Source organism: Talpa occidentalis, unplaced genomic scaffold, assembly GCF_014898055.3.
Source record: "Talpa occidentalis isolate TD23 unplaced genomic scaffold, MPIMG_talOcc4v2.1 talOcc4.8, whole genome shotgun sequence".
Taxonomy (NCBI): domain Eukaryota; kingdom Metazoa; phylum Chordata; class Mammalia; order Eulipotyphla; family Talpidae; genus Talpa; species Talpa occidentalis.
Window position 1 is genome coordinate 69,532,986 of NW_023605194.1, and position 27,302 is coordinate 69,560,287.

Genomic DNA, 27,302 nt, shown 5'->3' on the forward strand with positions numbered 1-27,302 from the left:
CAAAATTCCACGGCCAACAAAGCAGAAAAGTTATAGTCAGTGCTTCTCAAACTCCTTACCTGCGCTTGGACACCAACTGGGGGCCTTGTTAACAGTACACATGCTATTCGGGTAGACCTGGGGTGGGACCGAGATTCTACCAGCTTCCAGGCGCTGCTGATGCTCAGACAATATTTTAAGATCAAAAGTACTGTGGGAGACAGACGCCAAAAATAAGCTACTGCACTGACTACTTAGACCATGCAGGTGCGGCAAGACGCAGGTCACAGGAGCAAGCTGGGTCTCCCAGCCTCCACCTTAGTAACAGGGGCCTGAGGGACACAAAATCACTGGCTCACAGGTGAGGCTGGTTTAAGTCAAACCTGTGGCCACCAGCGGAGGGGGCCATTTATGCCCCACCACAGCGCCACGCTTCAGCAGCGGCAGGCACTCCCTCTCCTCTCAGTTGTCCTTGGTGAACACGTTTTGTGCAATCTGTTCCTGCACCAAAGCTGTAATGCCAAGACTCCGAGGCCACCCCGGATAGTCAATGACCCTGCAGGATTTTGCATGACATCTCCCACATCTGGCCTAGGATGGAATCTTCTCCAGAGCAATTTAGAGCTCTCTGACCACTGAAGGGAACCTGGGGCATGAGTGGAAGAATCCATTTGCACAATACCTCAGAAGCAAAGGCTAAGGATGCTATTAAGAATTGTTTCCTATTTCCCAAATTTTCTCTAAAGTGGTTGTAGTATCTTACTAGTAATTACATCTCCTAGAAAACAGGGATGGATGCATTACCCAATTCCTACACAGTTAAACCAACTGCAAAGAGATTTCCAAGAACATCTTAAAAAATGGGTGTTTTTATGAAGATATGTGAGACAAGCCTTGAGTCAGCTGGAGTGTTAGTTTCTTTAAACTTTTTTTTACTTAATAAAAAAAAGCCTGGCTGATAAAATCTCCAATCAACGCTCCCCTCTTCCTTTCAGGGTACTCAATAAACATGGCTTTTCGGTTCTCCAGTCTAAAAAAAACCTGTTTCTCTGTCAGAACCATGAATGTTTGGTTCAGAAATGACCAACAACTCAAAAAGCTTTGATTTCCTGCCACTTACTCTTCTCGAAAAATGCCAAATTAGTGGCATCTGATCCTAACAAAGTGAGGTATCCACAGCTAAAAATGTCTTTTTATAATGGGGGTACAGAGAGAGGGAGAAAAGCTGGGGTAATTTTTTTCCCAATATGTTTGTCATTATTATAGGTTATATATACAGAAGGAAAGTTAATTAAGCTTTAAAAAAAAAATCCATCACACATCAATGGCTGCATTTTAATGAGTACAAAAAGTTGAGGTGTTTACTACCAATTAAAGTGGTTTTTAAATAAGCATTAATTAACACAGAAATTCAGAAGAAAGTTATACCTTGTCAAAGAAAGGCCAGTGCAGGCGATGCCCACTTCTGCTCCCATTCAGATTCAGATAGTAATTACCACCAACCCTATATTTTCCATAATAATGAGATGCTGTCATGTCTATCAAACAACAACACACACACAAAAGTGGCAGTATCAGACATTCTCAACCTGAAGTAAACTTTTCAAATTTTCCTCCTCTGGGTTTTTCCCTCATCCATGTCAGAGTTACTCAAAGGGAGGTGAGCCTGACTGTCAGGGCGAGTTTCTCTCTTTTCCCCATTCTGTGGGGGGCCTGGGAGGCAGCGCTGGCTGGTGAGGGGCCGGCATTCATGGCTCCTCACGAATCTCAGCCAGCAGCAGTCACACTTTAACAGGGCCACGCGTTGCCTTTGTTTCTTCGTGGCCGTGGCAACTTACACTCCCTCTGCCCACTTCTTGTCGGAGCAGCACTGTCGGCCATGAGGTGGGAGGAGGAGAGAGTCACCCTCCTTCAAAGCCACCATAGAACCAGCTCAGCCTGGAGTCGATGGGGCAGGCTGGGCTGTGGGGAGATCAGAGGAACCAGTTCACAAGTCCTCAAGACAGCACGTTCCAGAGACTGACCCACTGGTTTACAAATCAGACACTGGATTCTCAGCATCATGACTTTCTAATTAAGCTCACTGTCAACAGGCCAGTGCAACTGAAAATGCGTGGAGGTGAGAGAGCTGGAGCCCCTTCCTAGAGCTTGGGATGTGCATGCTCCCTAAGCAGGTTTGTTCAGGAAGAAAAGTCCAGCTATGAACCTTTCCCAAGGTTCCTTGCTGAGCTCAAAACCCAAGCAGGGGAGCAGAAGGGTGGAAGGGTGGGGAGGCAGTGGCCCTTCTGAATACCAGGGGCCCCAGCTCCACCCAGACAGCCTCCCTCCCACCCGGTGACCCCTATCTCTTGAACCCCATCTTTCAGGGGTGCAGGCTGCTCCCCCTCGTGACTGACACATCTTTCTTTCTCTGACAGTTAAGTTCCTCCTGTGGTGACCATTTCAAGAAGCAAGTTCTCACCACGGGAGACCCTCCTCAGAGCCCCAGCTCCTGGACACCATGAGGCTGACCTGGCATGAGTAACCTGGCACAAGCAGGAGTTGGCCCAGGACATGCTCTAAGTGGAGCCGGGAAGCTGCAGCAGAGTTGACTCTTGAAGCCACAGGGCGAGGTGTAGTGGAAGAGACATTACCCCTCAGAGATGGGGCAGGTCCTCCTCAATGGACAAACGGGCAGCAGGAAGCGTCCAGAAGCTCACACCTAGCAGGGGAGGCTGCTTCTCACCTCAGACGCATCTTCTCCTTGTCCATGAATAAAGAGATGCTGATGGGCTATAGTTGCCACAGCGCATCGTGTGCAGACTCAGGAGCTGTGGGAGCTTCCAAACTTCTACTTAAGACAGAGTTGGGGAGCAGGCAGGAGCTTGGAAGGGGCTTGGAGACACAGCCTGGAAGTCACATTTACAAAGCAAACATGCCCTATCTATGGAGACTGAGGTGTCTTGATATTCATGAAAACTGAGGGAGGAAGTCAAGCGCCACTGGCTATGGGGTTTGTGAGGGCAGTGCTGGGACCAACTTACCTTGTAAATGCCCAGTGGGATGAGAAGTACCAGAGAAATGAGTTTCCAGCCCCATGTGGGAAGAGAGCACCTGCCTGGGTCTGAGTCCCTCCTGAGTGCCCGGCTCTTCTCCAGCTACCTGATGGACAACCACACTCTTAACTTGGACCGTCCAACTCTCACCCTCACCCTTGTCACCGTGAGGCCCCAGAAGAGACATAATGGCCCAGCAAAAAAAAAAAAAGACAAAGGAAAATCTATCACTCAACATCTCAGGGGTTGAGTTAGAAAGAGAATGGGGTAAGCAGACACACCAGAGAAGGCAGGGTGGAAACCGACAAGGAAAAGGAAGCAGGCAGAGGCCCAGGCCTTGCCAAGGAGCCCAGGCACAGACGCCCTGCCGGGCAGGTGGCAGGCCACACATGTCACCTCCTCTTCCAAATATAGCTCTCCTCATACACCTCCAGCCCATCTGTACAGAAATAAATGGGCTTTGAAGAACAGGTAAGCACCAATGTGCTTCTTAGGAGACAGTAATAAAAGGCTGGCAACCCCCCAATTTCCAGAAATATGAAAATCTCCTACCTAACATGGCTGCCATCTTGGCCTCGGCTGCTGGTTCCTTTCACTGCTGTTGCCTTTTTAGGAAAAGGCTCATTTGGGACACTCTTGAACAAGCAGTCACCTGTACTTCCTTTGGAGCAACGTGTGCATCCCCCTGGAGGAGGATGGGTCACGCTTCTCCTTGGTCAAGCCTGCAAAATGCAATGTCCCTATCTCTGACGTTCCTCTGTTATGTTACACCCGTTATCCTGCCTTATTAAAATGGAAAGAACTTTACCCTATGTGTGTCCCATTCTTCCATTTATCAGAACCAGGATGGATTGTGCCTTTCCACTCAATTTGGACAATGAAATGAGTTTCATTTTTATTTATGGGCTTCATAAATCCGTTTCACTTACTGCTTTTCATGCCCCAGTTCCACACTGTTGTATTGGGATTTCCTGCCCTGCCAGGCAATTAAACCAAAAACTCATGAAAAAAAATTGTTTTCTTTACAAAACTCCCTTAAATCCAAAATACACATAATCATCTCCATTTCGGGTCCAAGATATTTAAAGGATGGGACTTTACATCTTTTTGTGCATCCAACCGCCAGACTAATTCTCTAGCCATCATCGCCAAGCCCTCCTTGGAGTTCTAAAAGTTAGTTCAAAATTCCTGGCCGGGAAGCAGTCCCCAGTTTTAGATGTGGTGTCCCGGGCCTGATGCCGGGCCTGTGAGCGGACACCACGGTGGGTGTGGTGGAGGACGTGAGGTACAGCGGGGCTCACACACTAGCCCCCTGAGCCGAGGGTGCCCAGAGACCCTGAGGAGCAGTCACCCTTTCCAGCCCCATGTGGGAGAGAAGACAGACAGACAAGCAAACCCAACAGCCGCCAGTCCTACCACAGACACACAGCGTGCACACACAGGTGAAGGGAGCCCTGTCTCTGGGTGCTTTGCCACCCTCAGAGGAAGCTGCTGTGCTTCCTTCAATATGCAACCAGACAGCAGGCTGCTACCTGGTAAGGCGGCTTCCAGAATGATCCAACTGACGTGACCCAATCTGATAACAGGTATGGCCTGGGCTCGAGTACAAGTTCAAGTATAGTTCAGTTCTGTTCCATCACAACCTAAGAAAAGAAACCCCAGCAGAGCTTCCCTTAGACAGAAACCCAGTAACCCAAACTTGGGGGAGAGAAGATATAGGCCGCGCTGTCGCTGACTCAGCGGTCTCCTCTGAAACGATCACACTAGAAACATCAACCGGTAGAAAGTGGATGAAGAATGTTCAATCTGGCCCTGCCAGGCCATAGCTGCTCGAGACCAGGCTGCTCTGTGCTTCCTCTCTGGGCCTGGCCGAGGAGCTGTTCTAGGTGTGTCAGTCATTACCTGAATGCTTTGTGTGTGAACTGGGCGGCTGCGTCTCCTCGCCGAGGCTGACCCAGGTGCTCTGGCTGACAGACAAGGTGTTCCCTTCCTGCACATGGCACCTGGAAGAGGCTGGGGCAGGGCTCCGCCGTGCATGTGCGTGGTGATGACACGGCTGACACAAGTGTTTTGGTCCAGCTGGCAGCTATCTCCCTGGAGGGGAGGGGGTGGATCAGAGGGTGATGAGAATGTCACCAACCATTAGGATCATCCGCCCCCCCCTCGAAACCCACACTACCTTCTGCCTTCAAAGGTACTTGCCTGGTGGGGAGGGAGCAGATCTCACAGGAGCTAACTTTGCTCGGGCGTTGTTAAGCCATAGCTGTCATGATGGAAAATGAATAAACTGACATTCTGATCGATATGCTAATCTCCCAAGCCTTTGCTAATGATACTGATGAATTGTGGTAAATCAAGTTCTGGGCCTGGTCAAGGTGGGTCTGGAGCTAGAAGTGAGCTAGACATTCCAGGGCCACGATCCCACACAACATCCCCGGAAGCGACTTCTACCCCAGGAGCCCCCACACCCTACAAGGAGGAGATTGGCCCGAGAGGCACTTCGCCCCCCTAGATGGCTCACTACCATGGAATAAAGTTCTTCAAAGAACGAAACGGTGCTGGGGAAAAAATCCCTGCCCTCAAAACACCAGAGAGGAGCTTGAACCAAGAGAGACTCAAGGTTGTATCACAAAGTCGTGCAGGTCGGACACTGCCCAGGGCAGGACCTTGCAGATGACCATGTTGGCTGGCCAGTGCAGAAAGCACCTTGAGGCCATTCACCAATAAAGTCTAACAGGGCTCTGCAGAAATCTACACCGGGACAGGGACCAGGTAGCCAACATCTGTGTCCATCTATTCCATTTCCATATACATACACAAAAAGCCCACAAGACCCACCCAGTCATAACCCCTTCCGATGCCCAGCGTTTCCATCACCCTGTCACTTCTTTGCATTTTAAAAACATTTTACCCCCCAAATTGCACCTCTAGACACTGTTGCTTAATCTCACTCTCCCTAAACTTTCTACCATCTTTCTCATCTTCTTTAATCTATATGTCTCTCCTCCATCCCCTTCATTTCCTTGCAAATGACCAGTTGAAGATCTTGGGCAATTTGACCTGCAGTGCCCCAGTGCGCGGATGTAACCCAGCACACTCCTGTGCTGTCTGCATTTCCCACATACTGGCATTTCAGTTCACATTGGGCTCAGACCTGGGTCGAATGCCCACAGCAAGACCATGTGTGGTGTCTAGCAATGCTACAGGAAACCACACGTCTGACTGTTGTTTGTTTTGGATCTTAGCAGTCACTGATGCTGAGCCTGTATCCCAAATGGTGACAGTGTAGCTAGCGCTTCTTTTCCTTCTGTAACAGGTGTAGTGTCGGAAGTCATTTACTCCTTGAATTCCCAGTGGCATTAATCACATAAAATGAGGGAAAACGCTTGATTCTTTCTCTTTAATTCCCAGTTTTCAAGATAATGTGTTAGTTCCCTAGAATTCTCTGAAGGTGATCTATTGCTTTTAATATTATTATCAACCGAATCATGGGTTTAAACATACATGATGGGTTTCTGTTCTTATCACTGTTAGAGGTTAAATTGTCTCGTCTTTGGCTCGGGATCCTTTTGACATGACCCTACAAATATATGATAGCATCCTTCCTACAATGTTCTTGTTCTTGTTTCACTTTGTAAACTTCCTGCCCCAGACTTATTTCACCAAGAAGCCCTAATTTCTGTTACAGAGAAATGGTATTTCCATATGGCCATCTGGTTACTAAAGAAGATTTTTGCTAAATTAAACACAGTTTCTTTTTTTTTAAAAAAAGGATTTATTTATTTATACAAGAGCTGGGGTACAGGCCAGAGGCATGAGAGGGTGAGAGGATTTACCAGAGACAGAGCAGGGAGCAGAACAGGCAGAAGGACCAAAAGCACTGCTGAGGGAAGCAGCAGGCGAGACTGAGAGATCTGACACACCATGTGGGTATCTCCCTGGCCGGCCGGGAATCAAACCGGTGCTGCAGAGGCTGCAGACAGTTTCATAGTGCTGCGCTCAACCTGCTGTGCCACCAGGGAGGCCCTAAACATAGTTTCTAAGACTCTTCAGTGGAAAAAACTAGGAAATACTATTGATTCAAGGATAAAAACATCTCAAATAGAAACTGGTATTTTCAATTCAAATACAGTAGTGAACTTACTTTTACTTAACTACTTCTCTGTGGCATCAGAATCTCCTTTATTCCATTCTGAGAATCCTCAATCTTAAAAGCAGAGAGGATGATAAAATTAGAAAATTCCAATATTTTTTTAAATCCCACATTACATAGCAGCAAGACTCAGTATGACAATTCTATTATCACCACCAAGATAATTATGAAAAACTTTTAAAATTTCTTGCATATGTTCTCCATTCCCTATTTCAAAAGCATCCAGTACACCTACATTGTCAGAGTGTATATTCACTACACAATATACTCTCTCTCAGTACTTAGTCATGGTCCTACAGGCAATTATTTATTTAAAGCCAGGATCTCATATTGGCATCTTTATTATCATTTCAGTCATCTACAACATATTCTCTACCAGATTCTCAGGAAGAACTCATGGAAACACAGAAAATAATTAAAACCACAAAGGGTAGAAAAAGAGTGGAAGACAAAAATAGGAACAAAAAATAAGGACAACAAAGAGAAAACAGTAATTTATATGGCAGACATTAATCCAATTACATCAATAATCACTTTGTATGCCAATGGTCTAAATGCACTAATTGAAAGACAGATTGTGATAGTTGATAACAACTGTATGTTGTCTAGAGGAAACCCACTTTAAATACTAAGACATATATATGTTAAAACTAAATGGATGGGGCCTCCCCGGTGGCGCAGCGGTTGAGCGCTGGGTTGCGAAGCTACCCGCGGCCTCTGCGGCGCCGGTTCGATCCCCGGCTGCTCCCCAGCCACTGGAGGAGGGTCCCACATGGCGCGCAGACCTCTCCTGCCGCCCGCTGCTCCCCTCAGCAGTGTACTTCGGTCCTTCTGCCTGCTCTGCTCCCTGCTCTGGCTCTGGTGAATTCTCTCACCCTCCCGCGCTTCTGACTGTACCCAGTGCATGTATAAACCAAACAAACAAACAAATAATAAATAAATAAATAAGACATGCCTCTAGAAAATTAAAAAAAAAAAAAAAAAAACTAAATGGATGGAGAAAAGCATACCATGCTAACCTAAATCATAAGAAAGCAGGAATAGCTATATTAATTTCAAACAGAGCAGATGGCAAAGGAAAGAAAGTTTAACAATAAAGAGAAACAATATATAATGATAAAGGGGTCAATACTCCTAGAAGACTTAACAGCTCTTAACACTCATGTGCCTAACAACAAAGCATCAAACTATGTGAGGCAAAGACTAACGCTACTGTAAAGTCTCCACTAACAAAGCTGGAGACCTCAACATCCCTCTGTCAGGAAAACCAGTAAGGACATAGTTGAACTCAGTAACACCATCAGTCAACTGAATATAATAGGCACTTATAGACTATTTTATCCAGCACCAGAAGAATATACATTTTTCTCAATTCCATGGAACATTTACAAAATTAGACCACATTCTGGACCATGAAACACATCTTAACATGTTAAAACAATGAAAATCATATAATGTCTATTTTCAAACTACAAGAGAACTTAGAAATCAGTAACAGAATGGTAACTTGAAAAATCCCAAAATATCAATACACAGTCAAAGAAGAAATCTCAAGAGAAATTTAAGAATATTTTGCACTAAAGGAAATACAACTTATCAAAATTTGTGGACTGTAATGAAGCAAAACATAAGAGAAATTTATAGCATTGAATGCATATATTAGAAAAGAACTAAAATCAACATTCTAAGTTTTCATCTGAGATAACCAGAAAAAGAAAAGTACATTAAATCTAAAGTAAACAAGATATAAAATATTAAAGCAGAAATCAATGGAATTGAAAAAAGGAAACCAGTAAAGAAAATTAACAAAACCAAAAACTGACTCCTTTAAAAGATCAATAAAATCTATAAGCTTCTAACCAAGATAACTAAAAAAATATACTTATAAAAGAAATGATGAAGGGTGTATCACTACAAATAGCAGATAGTAAAGGATATTAGAGGTTGTTATTAACAATCTGTGCCCTCAAATTGATAAACTAGATGAAATGGACCAATTTCTTGAAAGACACAGGGCCTCCCTGGTGGCACAAGGGGTTAAGGCACAGCACTATGAAGCTATCGGCAGCTACTGAAGCATAAGTTCAATCCCCGGCCAGGGAGCTACCCACATGGTGCAACGGACCTCTCCTGACTTGCCCGCTCTCCCCTTAGCAGTGTATTTCAGTCAGTCTGCCTGTTCTGTTCCCCGCTCTGTCTCTGGTGAATCCTCTCACCCTCCCGCACATCTGGCCTGTACCCCAGCTCTTGTATACATAAATAAATCTTAAAAAAAAAAACAGACAGAATATGGCAATATCTCTTAAAGAAAGTGAATCTTCTAATTGAAATTAGTAACTTTCCAAAACAGAAAATACCAGGTCCAGATAATTTCAGTGCTGAAGTCAAACAAACATTTAATGAAGAAATTATAGTAATTCTGTACAACCTCTTTCAGAAGGTAGAACAGAGAGCATACTTCCTAACTCATTTTGTGAGAACAGCCTTATCTTACCATGAAAGAAAAAATAAGTTGGATAAGTTGCACTTCACTAAAAACACTGTACTCTGAAAAACAATGTCAAAAGAATGAGAAAACAAATCACACTGTGGGAGAAAAAATTGCCAAAGACATATCTCATAAAAGCCATTATTCAAACTATACAAAGAACTCTCTTTTTTTTTTTAAAAGATTTATTTATTTATTATACAAGCACTGGGTACAGTCAGAAGCGCGGGAGGGTGAGAGAATTCACCAGAGCTAGAGCGGGGAACAGAACAGGCAGACTGACGAAGTACACTGCTGAGGGGAGCAGCGGGCGGCAGGAGAGGTCTGCACGCCATGTGGGACCCTCCCCCGGAGGCCAGGGATCGAACCGCTGCTTTGCAGCCCAGCGCTCAACCGCTGCGCCACCAGGGGAGGTCCACAAAGAACTCTTAAAATGCAACAATAAGAAAATAATGCTCCAATTATTCTGCAGGGGAGGGGGAGGGAGAGGGATCAAAATGAGGGCGGGATCACAAAGGACTTTGGTGATGGTCATGGGGGAACTGGTGGTGGGAATTCTATGGGTACTACACCTGAGAAAAGAAAGCATACATTGTGCAAAAATGAACAATGATGTAAAATATATAGAAATTATTTAATAAAAAAGTAAAATAAATACATTATCAGACAGCTCCCTAAGGAAGAAAAACAGATGGCAATTAAGCATAGGAAAAATTAAGTTACTAGGGAAGTGTAAATTAAAAGAAAAATAAGATAACTTCTACACAACTATTAGAATAGACAAAATCCAGAACACTGACACCAAATACTGGTAGGGTCAGGGCCTAATTCCTTTAGACATATTCTTACCACATGATCCAGCAATTGTGCTCCTTGATATTTACCCAAATGGGTGAAAACATGTTCACACCAAAACCTGCAAACAGATGTTTACAGCAGCTTTACTCATAGTTGCCAGAACTGAAAGCAACCAAGATGTACTTCAGCAAGTTAAGTGGATACACTGGTCCATCCAGACAATGGACTGTTATTCAACACAAAAAAGAAACGAGCTAACAAGTTATGAAAAGGCACAGAAGATCTTCAAATTCTGCTAAGTGAAAGAGAACCTGCAAAGGCTAATGCTGTAATGCCAGCTATGTGACATTCTGGAAGATGACGACTGTGGAGAAGATAAAATGTCCAGGGTTTGCCAAGTCTGGGAGGGAGGCACGAATAGGGGAGAACAGAGGACTTTTAGGGCACTGACAATACCCCATGTAACACAGTGGCTGGGACATGTCACTACCCATATGTATAAACCCTTAGAATAAGCACCAATGAGAGGGAACTCAGATACAAGAGTGGACACTGGGTGATGTCCATCAGTGGTCGCAGACATACTGCTCCACTGGTGGACGCTGACGATGGGGGAGGCTGTGCAGGTGTGGGGGCACTGTGACTTCCCTATTGATATGAACCTGAAACTGATGTATAAGTCTTGATACAATTTTTTTTTTAATTTTTTCTTTTTATTTCTCTTAAGGCATCACCTGCTGTGTTTCTACGCTCTTTGGGTCCTTCTAGCTTCATCTTCATTTCTGAAATGCTTGTCTTGTGTTTCTAATCTTTCCTGAGTTATCTCATTTCTGAGCTTTCTAATGATGATTTATGTTGTTCTTTCATGTCTTATAGAAATTTCTTAATGTCTTTCAGGTCATTTTGAGAGTAAATGAGCTTGGATCTGTGTATACACACATCTTTCTGGAAGGCCTGCACTGTCTGTGAGGAGACCTTTCTCTTCCTAATTCATTTTTCTCTGGTAACTGTAAAGGACTTGGTATGGATTCTTTCCTGTTGTGCATTTTTATGTGAAATAAGCTCTCCTAAACTCTGCAAATGCAGTGAGTTAAATCTGTAAAAAGGCTCTAAATCTGTAAAAAGTTAAATCTTTAAAAAAAAAAAAAAACTTCATAGAGCTCCCTCTTCGTTGTCTGTGTTACATGTTAACACAAAATAAAAAGCATGACATCTTGCTGCCTGAGATTTCCTGGCTGCTCTTCCCTTCCTTTGAACTAGACCTTTCTCTAGTCCCGACCCTGCTCAATTTTGACTCTGTTCCCAGCAATTTCTCCTCAGTGTAGGACCTGCATTAGAAGGCAGTTCTGGAAGGTCAATCTCAAGAGTTCAAAGGAGCAGCCCTTTTAATCCCTCTTGTCGCCAGCTCTCTACAGATACCAGGTGTTAGCACAGGCAGGGCAGCCTTCACCTTCAGCTGCTGTTCCACACTGAGTCGCCCGGTGCATGCCGGCCAGTGGGCTGCATGGAGCTCTCCTCCCCTCTGCCCCTCAGCAGTCGCACAGCTGCCTCCACTGTCACCCAGCGCTGGCAGCACCCTGTCCCTTGACTCCTGTAATTTGGGATTCGCAGCGTCTCATCATCAAGTTTCATTGTCCACGTCCGTGTTCTCCTCAGGCTGTGTGGCCGTCAGGCACACTCTGTGCCCTCATGCAGGGGGCATGTGGCTGCCAGTAGCACCACCAGCTTCCTAGGACCTTGGCCGTCTTTCAATTCTTGATGCTTTCATTCTTGATGCTTCCCTTCAGCCTGTGGCAGGATGAACTTGGCCTCTGGTCATGAAGCCCCTAGGGCAGGTATGTGTCTCTGTGGGGCATGTTGCCAGGAGTCCCAAGGCAATGGAGGTGGCTCATGGGGTGCAGCCCTGCCCTTCACACTTAGGAACTGAGACCTCCATGCACAACGGGGCTACCTGCTTTGCAATCACAGCTCCTGAGCTTGTCACCCCAACTCTGGCTTCCAGTGTCCCCGGCTGACAATCCAGAGTCTGTTGCTTGTCCTGTCAGCCTGCACAGCTTGTGGGAGAAATGAACAGGGGCAGCGTGCAGGACTAGGCCACCAGGAGCTGCATCCCAGGCACCAGGGCCCCGTGGTCTTCATCCTATCTCTGCCCCGTGAGCCCCTTGGTGCTCCATCCCCCTGAACCTGTGGTGTTTGCCCCTTGACAGTCTGAGGAGCAGCCCGAGGACGTGGTCATTTCAAAGCTCCTCGGCCTCCTCAAGGTTGATGACATGCCCACATCGGGGGCTGGACACAGGCTAACATCCAAAAAGACCCTTCACATCAAAGAAATGGCCTTCACACCAGAAGTCAACCATCAGAAGACACGGAAGAGCTGAGTTTTTAAAATGCATTTTTTATTATTCAGCCTTCAGCAGAAATGTCACCTTTCTAAAGCAAGCTGTTATCACGCACTCCCCGTGCCAAGCGGCCGCCTCTGAGGAGCAGGATTTTATCTCAACAGTTTTAGTGATTTGTGTTTCTCTTTCAAGGAGCTCCATGCCTTAAGGCACCCGAACACTAACAGCACAAGGAGGTAAGGTGACGTGAGGGGCAGATTCCAACAACATGAAACAGGGATTTCTGCAAAACAGGCCCAGGACTGGCATCAAAGCATCAGTGGCAGTCACCTGCCCAATAATTCATGTCCTCCCGCGCACCTCGCTGTTTTCTGGTGGGCCCTCGGTTGAGACCCTATTCTCACAGAAAGCCCGCTTTGTGACAGGGCCCCCCTAGCAGGCTCAGCGCATGACAGGCCTCGAAGCAGCCAGCACAACTGCCGGCAACGCGTGCCAATGAGCCAGATGCTGCCACATATTGGCATCTGGGTCCTGGAATAGCGACCACGTTCCCAGTCTGGCGAGGATTTTGACCCCAGTGAGGGCAGGAGACAAAGGGAGGAAGAGCGAGCGGAGCTGGGGAGGCCGGCAGAAGTGGGAGCATCTCTGGGCACTTTCCACTGTGGACTTAGTCTCCACAACAAAAGCCGCCTTGGAAGCTGTGGCTGCCGCGGGCGGGAAGGTGGTGGTGGGGGTGTCTCTGGCAGCGGGGAGGGGATTGATGCAGGAGGAGGCAGCTGCAGCAAGCGGCCCCATGCTCCTCCAGCCACGAGAGCCCACCTTGGAGAAGCTTCTGGAGAGAGCTGACATCTGTGCCAGAGGGACAGAGGAGACACCAGGATGGCTGCTGCTTTCTGCCTTCTGGGTGCCAAGACTGGCCGGCGCCAGGAAGGCCAACAAATGGCAAGGGCACCGTCCAGACTGCAGCCGCGGGGCCTCCACACTGCCAAGAAAGGTGTGGCCAGGGTTGGGACTCCCAGGAACAGGGCGCAGGCAAGCCCTGAGCCCCACAGGCACGCGCAGTCCTGAGCAAGGCCTCTAGCCCCCCTGGAGCCCAACCAGGCGGCACTGAGCGGGAGGTAAGCGTAGGGCTTGGGAGAGGAGGTGGGGAAACAAAGGCTGGAGTAGTCCTCTTCAAGGTGGTGGCTTATCCAGAGCTTCTGTACCTGTCTCGTGTTGGTCAGGGGTTCAGGGCCTTGCATTTTGAAGGCAGGTGAGAGGAGAAAGAGCAGGAGGCAGAAAACGCACTGCAAGAGCCGAGGGGCAAAGGCCCCAGAGCACTCTTCCCGGGAAGGCCAACCCTTTGGGATGAACTGGCTTTCGGCTACTCACCCAACACTGGACTCCCTGTCAGGACACGGGGGTGAAGAGTGCCCCTGATCGTTGTTGTGGGTGAGGAGTCGGTTAGAACCTGTCACTGGAAAAGACTGTGCAGAGCACGTCCAACAATGGCTTACGCAGCAGTGTCTGGTTCCTTTTTTTTTTTTTAAAAAAAAAAAAAGGGCACATTTATGAGGCCAAGTTGACACCCTTTGGGAAGAGCCTAGATGGGGATGAAGCAGCCGCTGGCAGGGAAACATACCGGCGAGAACGCAGAGCTGCAGACATGGCCACGCCCACCATGTGTTCAGTCAACATGCACTTTATGAACAATCTCATCTGATAATCTGGTGTCTTTTAAACAAAAGCACCTCAAGGTGCGTAAAAGCATGGATTCCCCCATTCGCCCCCAGCACCCCAACACACACCTACTCCGGGAAAGCTGGTGCTTATCTTCAGAAGGCATCTCTGAGAGAGCACCCAGCCGGCAGAGTAACCAAGAAGAGTCAAAACCATCCTCTCCCCCTAATCCAGATGAGGAGCACTTTTCGGGGGGCCCCTGGGCTCATTAAATTAGTGCATCTCAGAGTTTTGCCACATCCTGGCAGGACATGGTGCGAGAAGGGGACCCCACCCATGCAGGAAGCAAGATGCTTCTGGAATAATCTAGTACAAACTGGCTTCAAGGAAAAGGAAAGCAATTATTTGATAGGGAGCTCCACTCTGATAGGGTGGCGGCAGCCCTCCAATGCTAGCCTGAATTTCTGCAGTAACTACTGGTTTCTCTGCCTTTAATCTCTCTCCAATTTAGCCTCCATTCTATCCCTAAAATTCTCTTTTTGACAGCAGGTTCCCAACACGTCAGCTCCCTGTCTTCTCTGGTTCCCTCCAGCCCAAATGGCCCAGTGTGGCATTTAGTCGGCTACTAACCACCTTCCGAACTCAGGCACTCACACACCAGCCAGGACAGAAGCTGCACAGCCCCACACCTTTGCATACATGGCTTTGTTTCAAGTCCCCTGGAAACTTCTCTTCTCCCCAAAGAGAACCTTGAAAACAAGGCCTTATGTTTAAAAACACTGGTGAGGCCTGAAGCCCAGGCTGCCTGCTGCAGCCTCGGGCCCTCCTGCGCCTCCCAGCCCTGCATGTACCTCTAAACGCACCACTCTGTCCTAGTGTCCCCTGTTCCTTGAAGACATGTCTTCTGTTCCGTTTCCGAGAAGGCTGTGAGGAGGATGGGGGATGGCGGGAGGAAGAAGAACAGGAAACAGGAGGAGAGCATGGTGAGATCTCAGGCTCCAAGTTTTCTTAGTAAATCACAGCCTTTTTGCTGGACACAGAGGCTTCAAATATCAAACACATTTTCCTTCCAGAACAATTCTGAGAGCCTGAATAATTGCCATTTTCTTGTTTTGCCAACACTACACTCCCCGACCCCTCCTTCCTCCCCTGGTCACTAGTGGGTCGACCTTCGAGGCCGCTTCCATTTAACGGGGCAATACCGCAGGGCGGTCCTCCCTGCGAGACCAGCTCACATCTCTGTCCTTGGTCAGATCCTCTTTGCCTTCCGCTTCTTTTGGGGGATCGGCCAATGACTGTCCTGTCCTGAGGATTAGCCTCAGGAGGAATTTGATCAACACCCCAAAAGTAGTATTTTGATGTGACTTTTCAAATTTGAGATTTATAAAAGCAGGAGGCTGGCAACTCTAAGTGACACCACTTGTGAGTACCTATGCCCCACACCCTGCATTCAGGAGGAGGTCTACCTGCCCAGGAGGCCACAGCCAGGAGATTGGCTGGAACTCACCTAGAAAAGCACCTATGCCTCTCATGTCTGCTACCTGGGCTAGCAGGAATAGTTTTTGCTGAACTTTACCTGGGGGGAGAGCAAAGAACTGCACTAAATCCAGCACAACAGAGAGGACTCCCATGGCTGAAACCCCTAGGCCAGCATGCCTGTTGGACGCCAGGGCTGCCCACTCCCAGGCCTGCCTTCCTGGGGCCTACATAAGTCTTCTCTGCCTTTCCTTCTCCAAGAGGAGACACTAGAGCACAGCAGGAGTCACATGATAGTGAGACAGCTGCAGAGCCAACCCACCACCTGACAAGCATGAACTGTCCCCAAAAGGAAGCTTCCTTGGGTTCCCTGTTCACTGACCTTGAGACGTGAAGTGATGTGAAGTACAGATCCTGTAGCACTTTGCTTCCATCTCCCCAGTGCTGTTCTGTTTCCAAATTTATTTAAAAACCAGCTGACTTCACAGCTCTGGCTGTTTAGTAACCCCACAACGTAAGGGCTTAATATGAAATCCTTCAAATGAGCTGAGCAGAACATCAGACACTCAAAAAGCCAAGTGACCCAGGTGGTAGAGGTTAACATGCTGTGTGAATGAGGAGCAGAAGCATCAATCTTGTGCTCCAAAGGTGCTGCCAAGAGAGCCAGTCATGTGAGCACAGAACAGAGATGCAGGCGGTTGGGCAGCGCCCTCTGCAGCCCCGGGGAGGCTGGGGGTGGAGGGGTGTGGGTGTGGCTGCCCCCATCACTGCGTGCACACCCAGTTAACTTCAGCTCACCACTGCCAGGGGCCAGTGCCTGCAAAACGACCCATATTTTACCCTATTTATAACTATTACATCCACATACCAAGAAGATTGTGTTATCAAGCAGGTTCCCGGGAGCAACCCAAGGAGGTGGGATTACTAGAAAAATCATCATAAAAAACACGTAAGTACCAATTTAAGACTTTTCATTAACCTTGTCTCTCAACATTGTTGTGTTGTCCAATTAGTTGACTGAAAAATAGTAACAGGCTGTGGGGCCTGGGGCTCACTGAGCACTCTGCTCTCAAGGTGGGACAGGTCTGGACACTGCGATTTGATTAAGGGTAAAAGGCTAGTCATCCACAAGGACAGACCAGGACACCATCTTGTTCCATAATCCTCAAACAGAGAGCCTGCAAGGCCAGGCTTCGCCACCTACACCAAGGCTGAATCGGGGCCCCTAACAACAAAGCTGATGCACACTGGGCCTTTGCCTCTGCCACAAAGAATCCCCAAGTGAGTCCAATTAAGATGCTCCAAGGGGCCCGGTAGGCAGAGCACCCTTCAGAGCTGCAGTCCAGGTCATCAAGTGTGCAAGCTTGTCTCCCCAAGGCAGGCCAGCAGCATGAGGGGCCATGGCACGAGTATTACTTACACTGGCAAAGTCTTCAGTGCTAGCATGATATAAAAGCAAGACTCAAGTCTGGGTTCACGATGACTCAGATAAGACAGGGAAAATGCGAGGGTCAAAACACAGCAGGAATTGTAGCTGCCTAAAAATGCTTAGAAGAGGTTTAAGTAGGTTATCAGAAGTTTGGTTAGTACAACAAGTAAATTGACAGACCTATGTTTCAGACAGTCTTCACTTATGTCATAGTTACTAGAGACAGCCTTCCCTGTCACTCCTTGGAATTTGGCCTGCGCTGTCTGTGAAATAGAAACGGTAGATCTTCCTACCCTATTTTCATTTCCCATCTTAAGCGAGATGGCATTATGTCAAAGCATCATTGACAACCTGCCGGAAAGCCCTCAGAGCAGCACCGCCGCCGGGTGGCTCCACACACAGACCCAGGACCGCGTGGGGGCGTCCATCGGGGTTCATCCAGGCAGAATTCACAATAGACAAAAGGTGGAAACCCCCCATCACCTACTGACAGATGAATGGCTAAGCAAAACGTGGCATGAGCACACAGGAACGTCAGCGCTCACAGGAAGGAAGGAAGCAGGACCACCTGCGGGACACGGCCCAGCCACAAGAGCCTCAGGCTCAGTGAAAATGCAGCCGCAGAGAATAGAAAGCAAAGCTTCCACTGACAGGAGAGTCATGAACAGAGAGAAAGGAGAACAGTGGCAACCAGGGGTGGGGGGCATGAGTGCTTAGTAACAGGGAGCCTTCCGGTTTGGGGTGATGACAAGGTTCTGAGAGGGACAGTGGTGCCACAGGCAGGCGAGACATGCTGGACACACCTAGGTCACACCTGGAAGCGGTTCAAATGTAAGTGTTATGCTGTGTGTAGTTTCCAACCAAAAAAAAAGAGAAATACTAAGTGGTAAGTTTTTTTAGGATTTTCACCTGAATTTCATATGCTGTAAAAAAACCCACATTAGAAACACTAATATTTCTAACATGTACATCATCAAATAAAATCAGACTTGGGCTCATCATCCCGGAGTCACAGAGGCTGTGGGTCTGTTATTAGTGTGGCCGTGGCCGCCAGGCCTGTGAATGACATGTTTACACTCAGCACACGATCCAGCACAGGGAGAGACAGGAGCAAAGGGGCTGCATCAACACCCGACTCGGCCACCCTCTGCTGACATCAGCACATGAGGAATCCCAGGGCCCCAATCCCGCAGCCTGGCTACAGCGCCACCTTGACTGAGCAGCGCTGCTTCCAGGTCACAGGGCAGTGCGGGAGGAAGCGCAGAGATGGCCCCACCACCAGCACATTTCCTACGGGCCCCGCACAGGAAGTCAGCTGACGTCTCACCTGCCTGGGCTCCTGCGATGAGACCGGGGGCCGGGGCTTCCAGTTCCAGGGGCTGATGTCATCAGCACTGAGCCGTGATCCTGGTGACCTGCTCCCTAACCTGGTGTGGCTGCAGCCCTTCAGCTGGGGTTCAGGTTAGAAGGGGAGCCGAAAAGGAAAAGGGGGAGGAAGAGGAGCGCAAAAGGAGAAATGCTTGCACATTTCCTGCTCACTAAAGCCCTGCGCCTCCATTCCATGGGATGGACCCTGCTGCAGCAGCCCCAGGCCTGCGCCGCCCTGGGAGGGGCTGCCCAAGCCCAGATCCCAGGGACACAAGGGACGCAAGACTGGAGGGGCACTGTCAGGATTTCTGGTGACTCCTAGTTAGAAACTGCGAGCCAAGTTTAAAAAAGACACATTAACACGTCTTAACCACTATAAGTTGTGGCGAACAATACACGGCCACAGGGCTACCTTCGAGCATCAAGAGGTAACTAGAGGGCCTCCCCAGTAGCGCAGCGGTTGAGTGCTGGGTTGCCAAGCTGCCCGCGGCCTCTGCGGCGCCGGTTCAATCCCCAGCTGCCCCCGGCCACCGGAGGAGGGTCCCACGTGGCGCGCAGACCTCTCCTGCCGCCCACTGCTCCCCTCAGCAGTGTACCTCGGTCCTTCTGCCTGCTCTGCTCCCCGCTCTGGCTCTGGTGAATTCTCTCACCCTTCCGCCCTTCTGACTGTACCCAGAGCACTCAAGTGTTAGGAAATCCATCTGGAGGTCCAGCAGTTCTATTCCTCTTGTAGTGTGGGCTTGCCACCTAACCCCAGTTAGCACTTAGGTACAGCCCCTTGGGCCTTCTTACACCAGACCAAAAACTATCACAAAGCCAAGGGGCCAGCGGCAGCTGTGAACACTGCCTAGTGAGAGAGGATAGAACTTACTGGAGGGAAAAAAAGGTGACAAATGAGATTTCAATTTTCACTACATTTATTTTACATCATGATTTCTTAGTCCTTATTAAGTTGGTACAAGTTAGGAAGCTAAATACCCCTCCCTTTTGCTGCATGTTTCGTAGGGGCAGGAAGAACAGAATCTGAGCACACAGGCACGGGGCGCAGGAAATGGGGCGAGGAGGCTGGAGAGAGGGTGTCTATAGGAAGCCTCTGGAGCGCAGGCAACTCACACAGTGCAAAACCGATGACAGAAGTGTCTCCTCCTCGCCCAGCCTCAGCCCACACATGGCACAGGCCGCGGCCCTCACCTTCCCTGTTCTGGATCCAGCAGACGTTGCTTTGCCCGTAGGAGCCAGTCCTGGTCAGCATAGCACAGGAGCTGCAAGGTCTACATGGAGCGTCACAGCAGGGGAAGTTCTTCAGGCCTCACAGGCAGCTGCCCTGTCAGCTGGGTGTACGACTCATCTGCAGACCTAACTAAGTGCAGGCGACATGAAGACCACGCCTTGGTTAAAAGTCTGCATTTAACAGCCCCAGACAGTAATTCAAAGGAATTGTTCTCCCTCGGCCTTTTCCTGCCATTTCCTCTTAGGTCTACACCAGCCTGATGCTTCGAGCTCCATCAGGGACAGCATGGCTGTGGCCTCTGGATGGACACCACTCCCAAGACGGCCAGCAGGTGTGCAGTTGACCCACCAGTGTTCACCTCATCAGCTCTGCCCAATCCACAGGGGTGAAAAACGGATGAGATTTGATATCTTCAACCCCAGCGACTCCAGCACCAAGACGCTCCACAGGATTGAACTGCAAGAGCTAACAGAAGGATTCAGTGAGCAGCGATGCAAAGGAAAACGAAACCTAAGGAGGGAAACGTCTCAATCCCACCCCGCTGATACAGGACATGATAAACAGCCCCTGACCGCTCTCTCTCCCAAGGGCGCGTGTCTATACCACACCAGCTGAGGGCTGGAGGGGCCTCTGCACCACGCTGAAGGCCTTTCAACTACTTGAGGCCTGACCCGGAGTGACTCGCTTCTCTCACTCTCAGAGTAGGATTTACTCAAGAAAGCATTGGCGCTAAGGAACTGCTGGCCACGTCCTGACAGGCCCAGGTCCTCTTCCAGGCCTACAAGGGTAGGGAGCCACAGTCAAAACACACACACACACACACACACACACACACGCAGGCACGCACGCACGCATGCACGCACTCCTGAACTTGATCACCGGGCTGACCTTGACCTTAAGTCTGAAGAAGTCAAGTCAGATCCTGGAGTGGCTGCTGCATGGGGTCCAGTGATGGACCCGCACTGACACCTCACCAACAGGAGCCACGTGTCACCAAGGCCCTGCACCATCAGCACTGCGAGCCGTAAGAGGGGATGCCGGGACGTGACTCACCGCACCTGGGCCCTCCCCGCCAGGGGCCGCACTGAGCCGCCATCACCCACTCCAGCCTCCAGACACCTGCTTGCCCTACGGTGGCCTGGTGCCAGCTGCAGTGACCCCTCACTCCCCTCCCAGCCCTGGGCAGACACTGGTTGGCTTCTTGTACCAGCTCGTCCTCTCTGGGAACTTTAAGTACATGGAGGCATGAAATGAGCCGCCTTCTTTCCCTGGGCCCCACCCCGCCACAGCAGGCTCTGAGAGGAGCATCCACGACCAGAAAGGACACGCTTAGTCCATCCTTCCCAGGTCTGGGCACAAGGAAAGTTTCTGTTTAGCGCTTTCAGGAACTTTGCTCAAGTATCTGTACCATTTAAGCTCCTCAGAACCGGACATGGCTCCAGTTTCCACCTCCCCACCCAAGCGTGGGGCTGTCTGTTGGGAGCCTCCCGGGGACTCTGGGGTCTCCACAGGGCTTTCATGTGTGTTCCTGACGGCTAAGGGCATTGGCCTCGCTTGCCTCCTGGTCAGTCATACCCACCACTTCCGTGGCAAATCTGTGACCAATCTCAGACTGAGTTTTTTCTCTTATTGAGTTATAAGAATCCTTTACACATTCTGAATATAAGTCCTTTACCAGTCACATGATGCAAAATATTTTCCCCCAGTCTGAGGCTTGGCTCTCAGTTTTTTAACTGCTGTCTTTCAAAAATGCAAAAGTTTTCCATTTTAATGAAGCCCACTTAATTTTTATCTTTGATGGATCACTCATGTTTCTGGAGTCAGAGCTCAGAACTATGACTAACCCAAGATCGTGAATATTTTGTTTCCTTTTACAATTTTGACAGTTTGATTCTCTATGTTGGTCTAGAAGCTATTCTGAGTTTATTCCTGCACATGGTATGAAGAGTCTCAGCTCATTTTGGATTTCGCAAGTAAGTGTTTCATCTTTCCAGCAATATTTGTTGAAAAGACTATTTTTTCACCATCAAATTACCTCGATGCCTTTATTGAAAATCAACAGATCATAAACATAAAGATTCATTTCTGGGCCCTCAATCCCAGAGGATACAAATGTGCACCCACATTTGCTCCAGCAGCATAGCGACTATGGACGTCAGGTGGTCCAGTATCATCATTTCCTTTTTTGGGGAGTGAATTTTCCAATTTCTGTCTACAGTCACTCAAGTCTGAGCCTGTCCCTATGGTCAATAATTGTTTCCATAGAACGTAGCCAAGTACAACAAATACTTAATGAGTTCCTTACATTCATGGTCTATATATATAGGATACCTCACAATTCAAATTTAACCAAAACTGGGACTCCCTGGTGGCGCAGGGGGTTAGGACGTTAAGTGTAAGTCCACAGGTGGACTATGGGGCTGTCTGTAGCCACTGCAGCACTATTTCTATCCCCGGCCGGGGAGCTACCTGCATGGTGCAACAGACCTCTCCTGTCTCACCTGCTGTTCCTCAGCAGTGTGTTTCAGTCGATCTGCCTGTTCTGTTCCCCACTCTGTCTCTGGTGGGTTCTCTCACCCCCACACCTCTGTCCTGTATCCCAGTTCTTGTATGCATACATATAAAAAAAAATTTAACCAAAACTACTATTACTTCTTTTCCCTTTATTTCTATTTTTGCTTTCATTTATGATTCATTTGTTCAGTTAGCACAACTGCCCACTGACAGCCCAGCACATGCCACCACTACATTGTCAGCCCTTGTTAATGGTGTGGCTTGCGGCCCCTCTCACAGTACCACATCCTAGTCAACCACGTGCTTCATCCATCCCAAGTCAAGGCATGTCATGAACCGTCAATGCTGTGCAGGCAACAATAACACAAACATTTCTGTGGTACTGTGTGCAAACGTGGTTCTTCACACAGGTGAATTCATTTAACTCATAATAAGCTAATGACTGGCTACTGTTATCACCTTTATTTTATAGATGAGAAAACAGAGACTGAAAAAATTAAATACTGTGACAATCACACACACAGGCAGTAAGCAGCAAAGACAGGACTTGAGCTTAGTGACTATGCAGCCAGCAAACATGTCTCTCAGCTTCCACCATCTCTCACCCTTGTGGCATCTGTCAACGCCAAGAGCCTAGGATGTCACTTTGACATGACCTAATCCCAACGGCAGTGATGCATACACTTCAGAAGATGCTATCACAGCCCTTCCACTTGAAATTAGTATCTCCATCATTCAAAATACCATACTACTGTCAAAGCTATCCGTTCAAAGAATCCGTGCATCACAAGTTGCTAAAGTGTGTTCAGACAAAAAGCTGCTATTATAAAACGAACCTCATGAGAATATCCTAAATGTATCAAATCCCAATGTCAGTATCAGTCACTTCATATCTACTGGTTGAAGTGTGGAAGGCATTACACATTTTAATATAAAATATCAAATTTTTGTATTGGTAAGAATAAACTGTAACTATAGCACATTTTTTATTACTTCAGGAAACATGGAATTTCCTTCTTTGTTATAATTAGCTTTTCCACACCAATTCTTTGCAAACATGACCTGACATTTCAAAACAAAATTAGTATTTTGACTTTTACTGAAGTCGTTTTGCTTAGTTTACAAACATGTCTCTAAATCTGTAAGCGTAAGTCCATAGGCGGAAGTATAGTTGTTTTACTCATGACTGTGCTTATTCTAACACTTTAAATGCTATACCAGGCTTCAAGAGAGAGCACACACAGATTCTATCACTTGAGATGTGTCAGCCAGTGGCAAACCCAAGACAGCCACGCCCGCCTGCTCTCTCCTGGCAAATAGGCATGATCGCTGTGCGCCGAGGACAGAGAGCTGTTCCAAGGTCCTTCCCTCACATCATCTTTCAACTGACAAGCAACTCTGTCATGATTAACTAAATGCACACACTGTGAAGCACAAACACCCTCTCTGAGGATTTATAAAGTCTCTTTTATTGCGCCAAAGGTGTAACTTTTAATAACTTCCACCAGGCACCCTTCACCTGACTGAGATGGCAAAACTAGGGCATAGGGTGAGTAATCTAGGAAGAAAGCAAGAGGCTGAATGACCAACAGGGAAAAAAAAATATGCCCCCAGATTATTTCCATACAAATCATCAGTGATTTTTAAAAGTGCCCTCTATGGCCTATGAGGTGGAGGAATAGGAAAGTCAGCATGACGAAGTGCTGATTGTGCCAAGAGGCGCCCTCTCCCTTCCCTGGACTGCCCCCCAGAAGGGCTGGGGGCGCTTTCACTCCAGCAGCCCCACAATGCACCCAGATGCCCTCCTCCCACATTCAACATAACTTCTCACAAAGACCAGAACAGCGCCCTTCGCAGATTAACACCGGATCGAACTGCTCCTGTAAGGCAAAGACCCTCAAGAGAGCAGCTGCGAGCCTTTCTTAAATGATCTACCAAACACACACTGCAGGCACCTGCTAGGTCACAAGCGAGGGGGTCCGAGCAGGGGCTGTGCTTCCCCCATTACGATGAGGTATCTTGGTTCTCGTGCGACCAAGGCATCTCCTTGTGGCATTTCCACCCTAACAACCTCTCCATCTGTTGGCACTCAGACCCGACTCCATCCTTCTGCTATCACAGTCCACTCTTCTGCACAGGCCAAACTGTACGCCTCCCTCCCCCATGTACAGAGCACCAGTACCCCCATAAGAGAACCCCGACTCGCTGCTCCACATGGTGCACCCCTCATACACCCCCTCCTCTCTGGACAAACTTATTTCCCAAACTGAGTCTTTCTGACTCCTCCCCTGCCTTGGAGCCCCTCATCCAACATCGACCTCGTCTGAGGCATGTGGAAACCCTTGTGACGTGGCCATAGCCCACCTGGACACAGTGACATGTGCGTCCTGCCTTTGCAGCTTACCATGCTCTACCTTGCAGATTATTTCTTGAATGGAATCAAAATCCCTCTTGAAGACAATCCAAAGTAATTCTCATAAAATATCCTCCCCTCCCCACCTGTAAAAAAAAAGTGTTTTCCCGGTTAAGAAAATAACTCGCGTTTCAGTAAACAAAAAATTTTACTTCTTGTTCCTTTTCAAATAGCCTTTATCCCTTTAAGCATCTCCTGACAGCACCAGGACGGCAGACCTGACACCTGCCCATGTGCCATGGCCAGCCCTCGTGGTCTCGGCAAGCTCAGGACACCAACAGGGGAGCCGCAAATGTGGGGTGTCCCTCTAAGAAGCCTCGCATGTTCTAGACCTACCTGTGGGACACTCAACTTTTATCAATGACCATGACTGACCATCGATCATCTTTCTTCCAAGTCACAGAGACACACTGGCTGCAGGAGGCCATGCTCGGTCCGGGGGCCAGCAGTGGCCAGACCGTGTGAGCATTTTGACATGTCCCCCTCAGCAGCCATTCCTAAGATCATGAGTATGAATTCAGAATGAGAACAGCCATTTGTATAACAGAATGTAATCACAAAGAAAACTGAGGCACTCCAGGCAAGCTTGAAGCAAACTTGAATCTCACACCTATACAAGTACATGGAATTGAGTAAACATTACCTGGATTTTAAAGAAACATTTCCAAACCAATAAGCTTCAGCTGTCTTCTCTGACCACACCATTGCACAGTGGCAGCCTAAAAAGACACAGCGTCGCCTGAACTTATAACACGGGAGGGGGCTTTAATGGGCTAGAGTGGTGGGTTCTGCTCACTTGCATGGCTGACACACCGGGCCAAGGGGCCAGGTGAATTACCTGTTGGATGAGTGAGCGCGCCTCTTCGGAGACACATTCTGGCATGTTCAAAGTAGTGTGGGTATTTATCCCAGCCGGATGGCACTCCACCAGAGTCTGAAACAACCAATTAGGTAGACGTCTTACCCCAAACATACCCGTATTCTGTCCTACTGCAGGCCTTGTGGGCAGAGGGAGGGTCCCACAAGAGTTGTAACTGAAGGGCGAATAAGAGAGCACCCCCAAGCAGCCAGGACAGGAGGCTGTGAGCCCACAGGCTTCTACCGGAGTGAAGGCAACCCCAAGATCACATCCCAGGCTTGTGCCTCCAGCCCTTCTCTTAGTCACCATGACGGCCCATAAGAGGAAAGTTTAACACACACAAACGCTAAAAAGGGTTTGGTACCTCTGAGAATTTGTGATGATCTTAAAACCCTTCAAACTTTAGAATCTATTAGTAATACTCTAGAATTTGTGTTTTCTGGTTTAAAGGTGTGTACAGGTGCCATGTAAGCTTCACAACACTCCTAGCATTGGGGGCCTTTAAGGCAGAGGATGACTCTTGGGGACGACTCTCCATTTTCTCTCTCTCCTTCCCAGGAGGTGACCTGCACAATACTCTCCTAAAAGCCTACAAACATCAAACACCTCACCTAAAAGTTATTGATCAGAGAGAATTATGATTTATGAATTCATTCCCTAAGCAATAGCAGATAGGAAAAAATTACAGTATTGAGAAAAAAAAATGATGTTGCCTTTAATAGCTACATTAATTTTCTAAAATGAGAATTCCCTCCCAGTTTCACACAAGATGTGTAAAACATCCAGAAAATTCTAATATACAAACCTTACAGTTTTAACTCTGTTAAAACTGACTCGGGAAATGTAGAGAATGTTAGTCATCCTTTTCACTATGAAATAACATTGTGACAAGAACAGAGCTTGGCCATCAGCTCACTCAACAAAATGTCATTCTACCTTTGAAAAAATCTGGAGTCTGATATACTCGCATTTCCAGCACACTGTATCCCTCTCAAAGTCCCTGACCTAACACCAAAGGCAAAGACTCTAGGTGTTCTCGAGTGAATGGGGCTCCTTCCCCAAGGCGCGCAGCACCCAGGTCCCACTCACTTTGCCAGTGAGCAGCTCGAAGAGGACAGCACCCAAGCTCCACCAGTCGCAAGCTTCTGTTTCTTCCGTGATGGCTCCAACCTCTAAAACACCAAAAAGGTTGATATTAAAATTCCAAAGGTCAATTAAACTTACAAAATTAGCATGTATTAGCAAGGTGACCTCTTTAATGCTGAGAGAGCAGATACTAAACACCACGGGGCTTTCAACGTTCCTCAAAGTTACTTCTCTCTTTGGTCACCTACTGTGGCTGGTTTTTGTTTTTTTTTGGGTTTTTTTGTTTTTTTTTGACACGGTCACACATTAAAGCAGGCTGTGTGTCCGTCGCTGATGGAGGGACACCTTCAAGATGCTACACTCACAGCCACTGAACTGTCTGGCTCAGCATTTTCAAACTGGAGAAATGACAGCCAACCCTATTCAGGGGGCAAATTATTTCTTTTTAAAACTAAAGACTAGATTCAGAAGAAAC

The 27,302-nt window shown here is 48.0% G+C and overlaps 1 protein-coding gene across 10 annotated transcripts in view; it reads right to left on the reverse strand.

Annotated features, from left to right (window-relative positions):
* Positions 1–27,302, reverse strand: part of RPS6KC1 (ribosomal protein S6 kinase C1) — a 153,189-nt gene that overhangs the window by 7,873 nt on the left and 118,014 nt on the right. For 5 of the 10 annotated variants that reach the window (XM_037496707.2, XM_037496713.2, XM_037496706.2 and 2 more), the window contains 3 exons: positions 26,831–26,913; positions 25,721–25,816; positions 19,320–20,420 (listed from right to left, as the gene is read on the reverse strand). In XM_037496707.2, the coding sequence (XP_037352604.1) occupies positions 20,310–20,420; positions 25,721–25,816; positions 26,831–26,913 (290 nt within the window). In that variant the 3' untranslated portion in view covers positions 19,320–20,309. Of the gene's footprint in view, positions 1–19,317; positions 20,421–24,873; positions 24,969–25,525; positions 25,602–25,720; positions 25,817–26,830; positions 26,914–27,302 lie in introns of those variants that run through there. The other 5 variants (XM_037496709.2, XM_037496708.2, XM_054690445.1 and 2 more) reach the window with 5 other exon arrangements.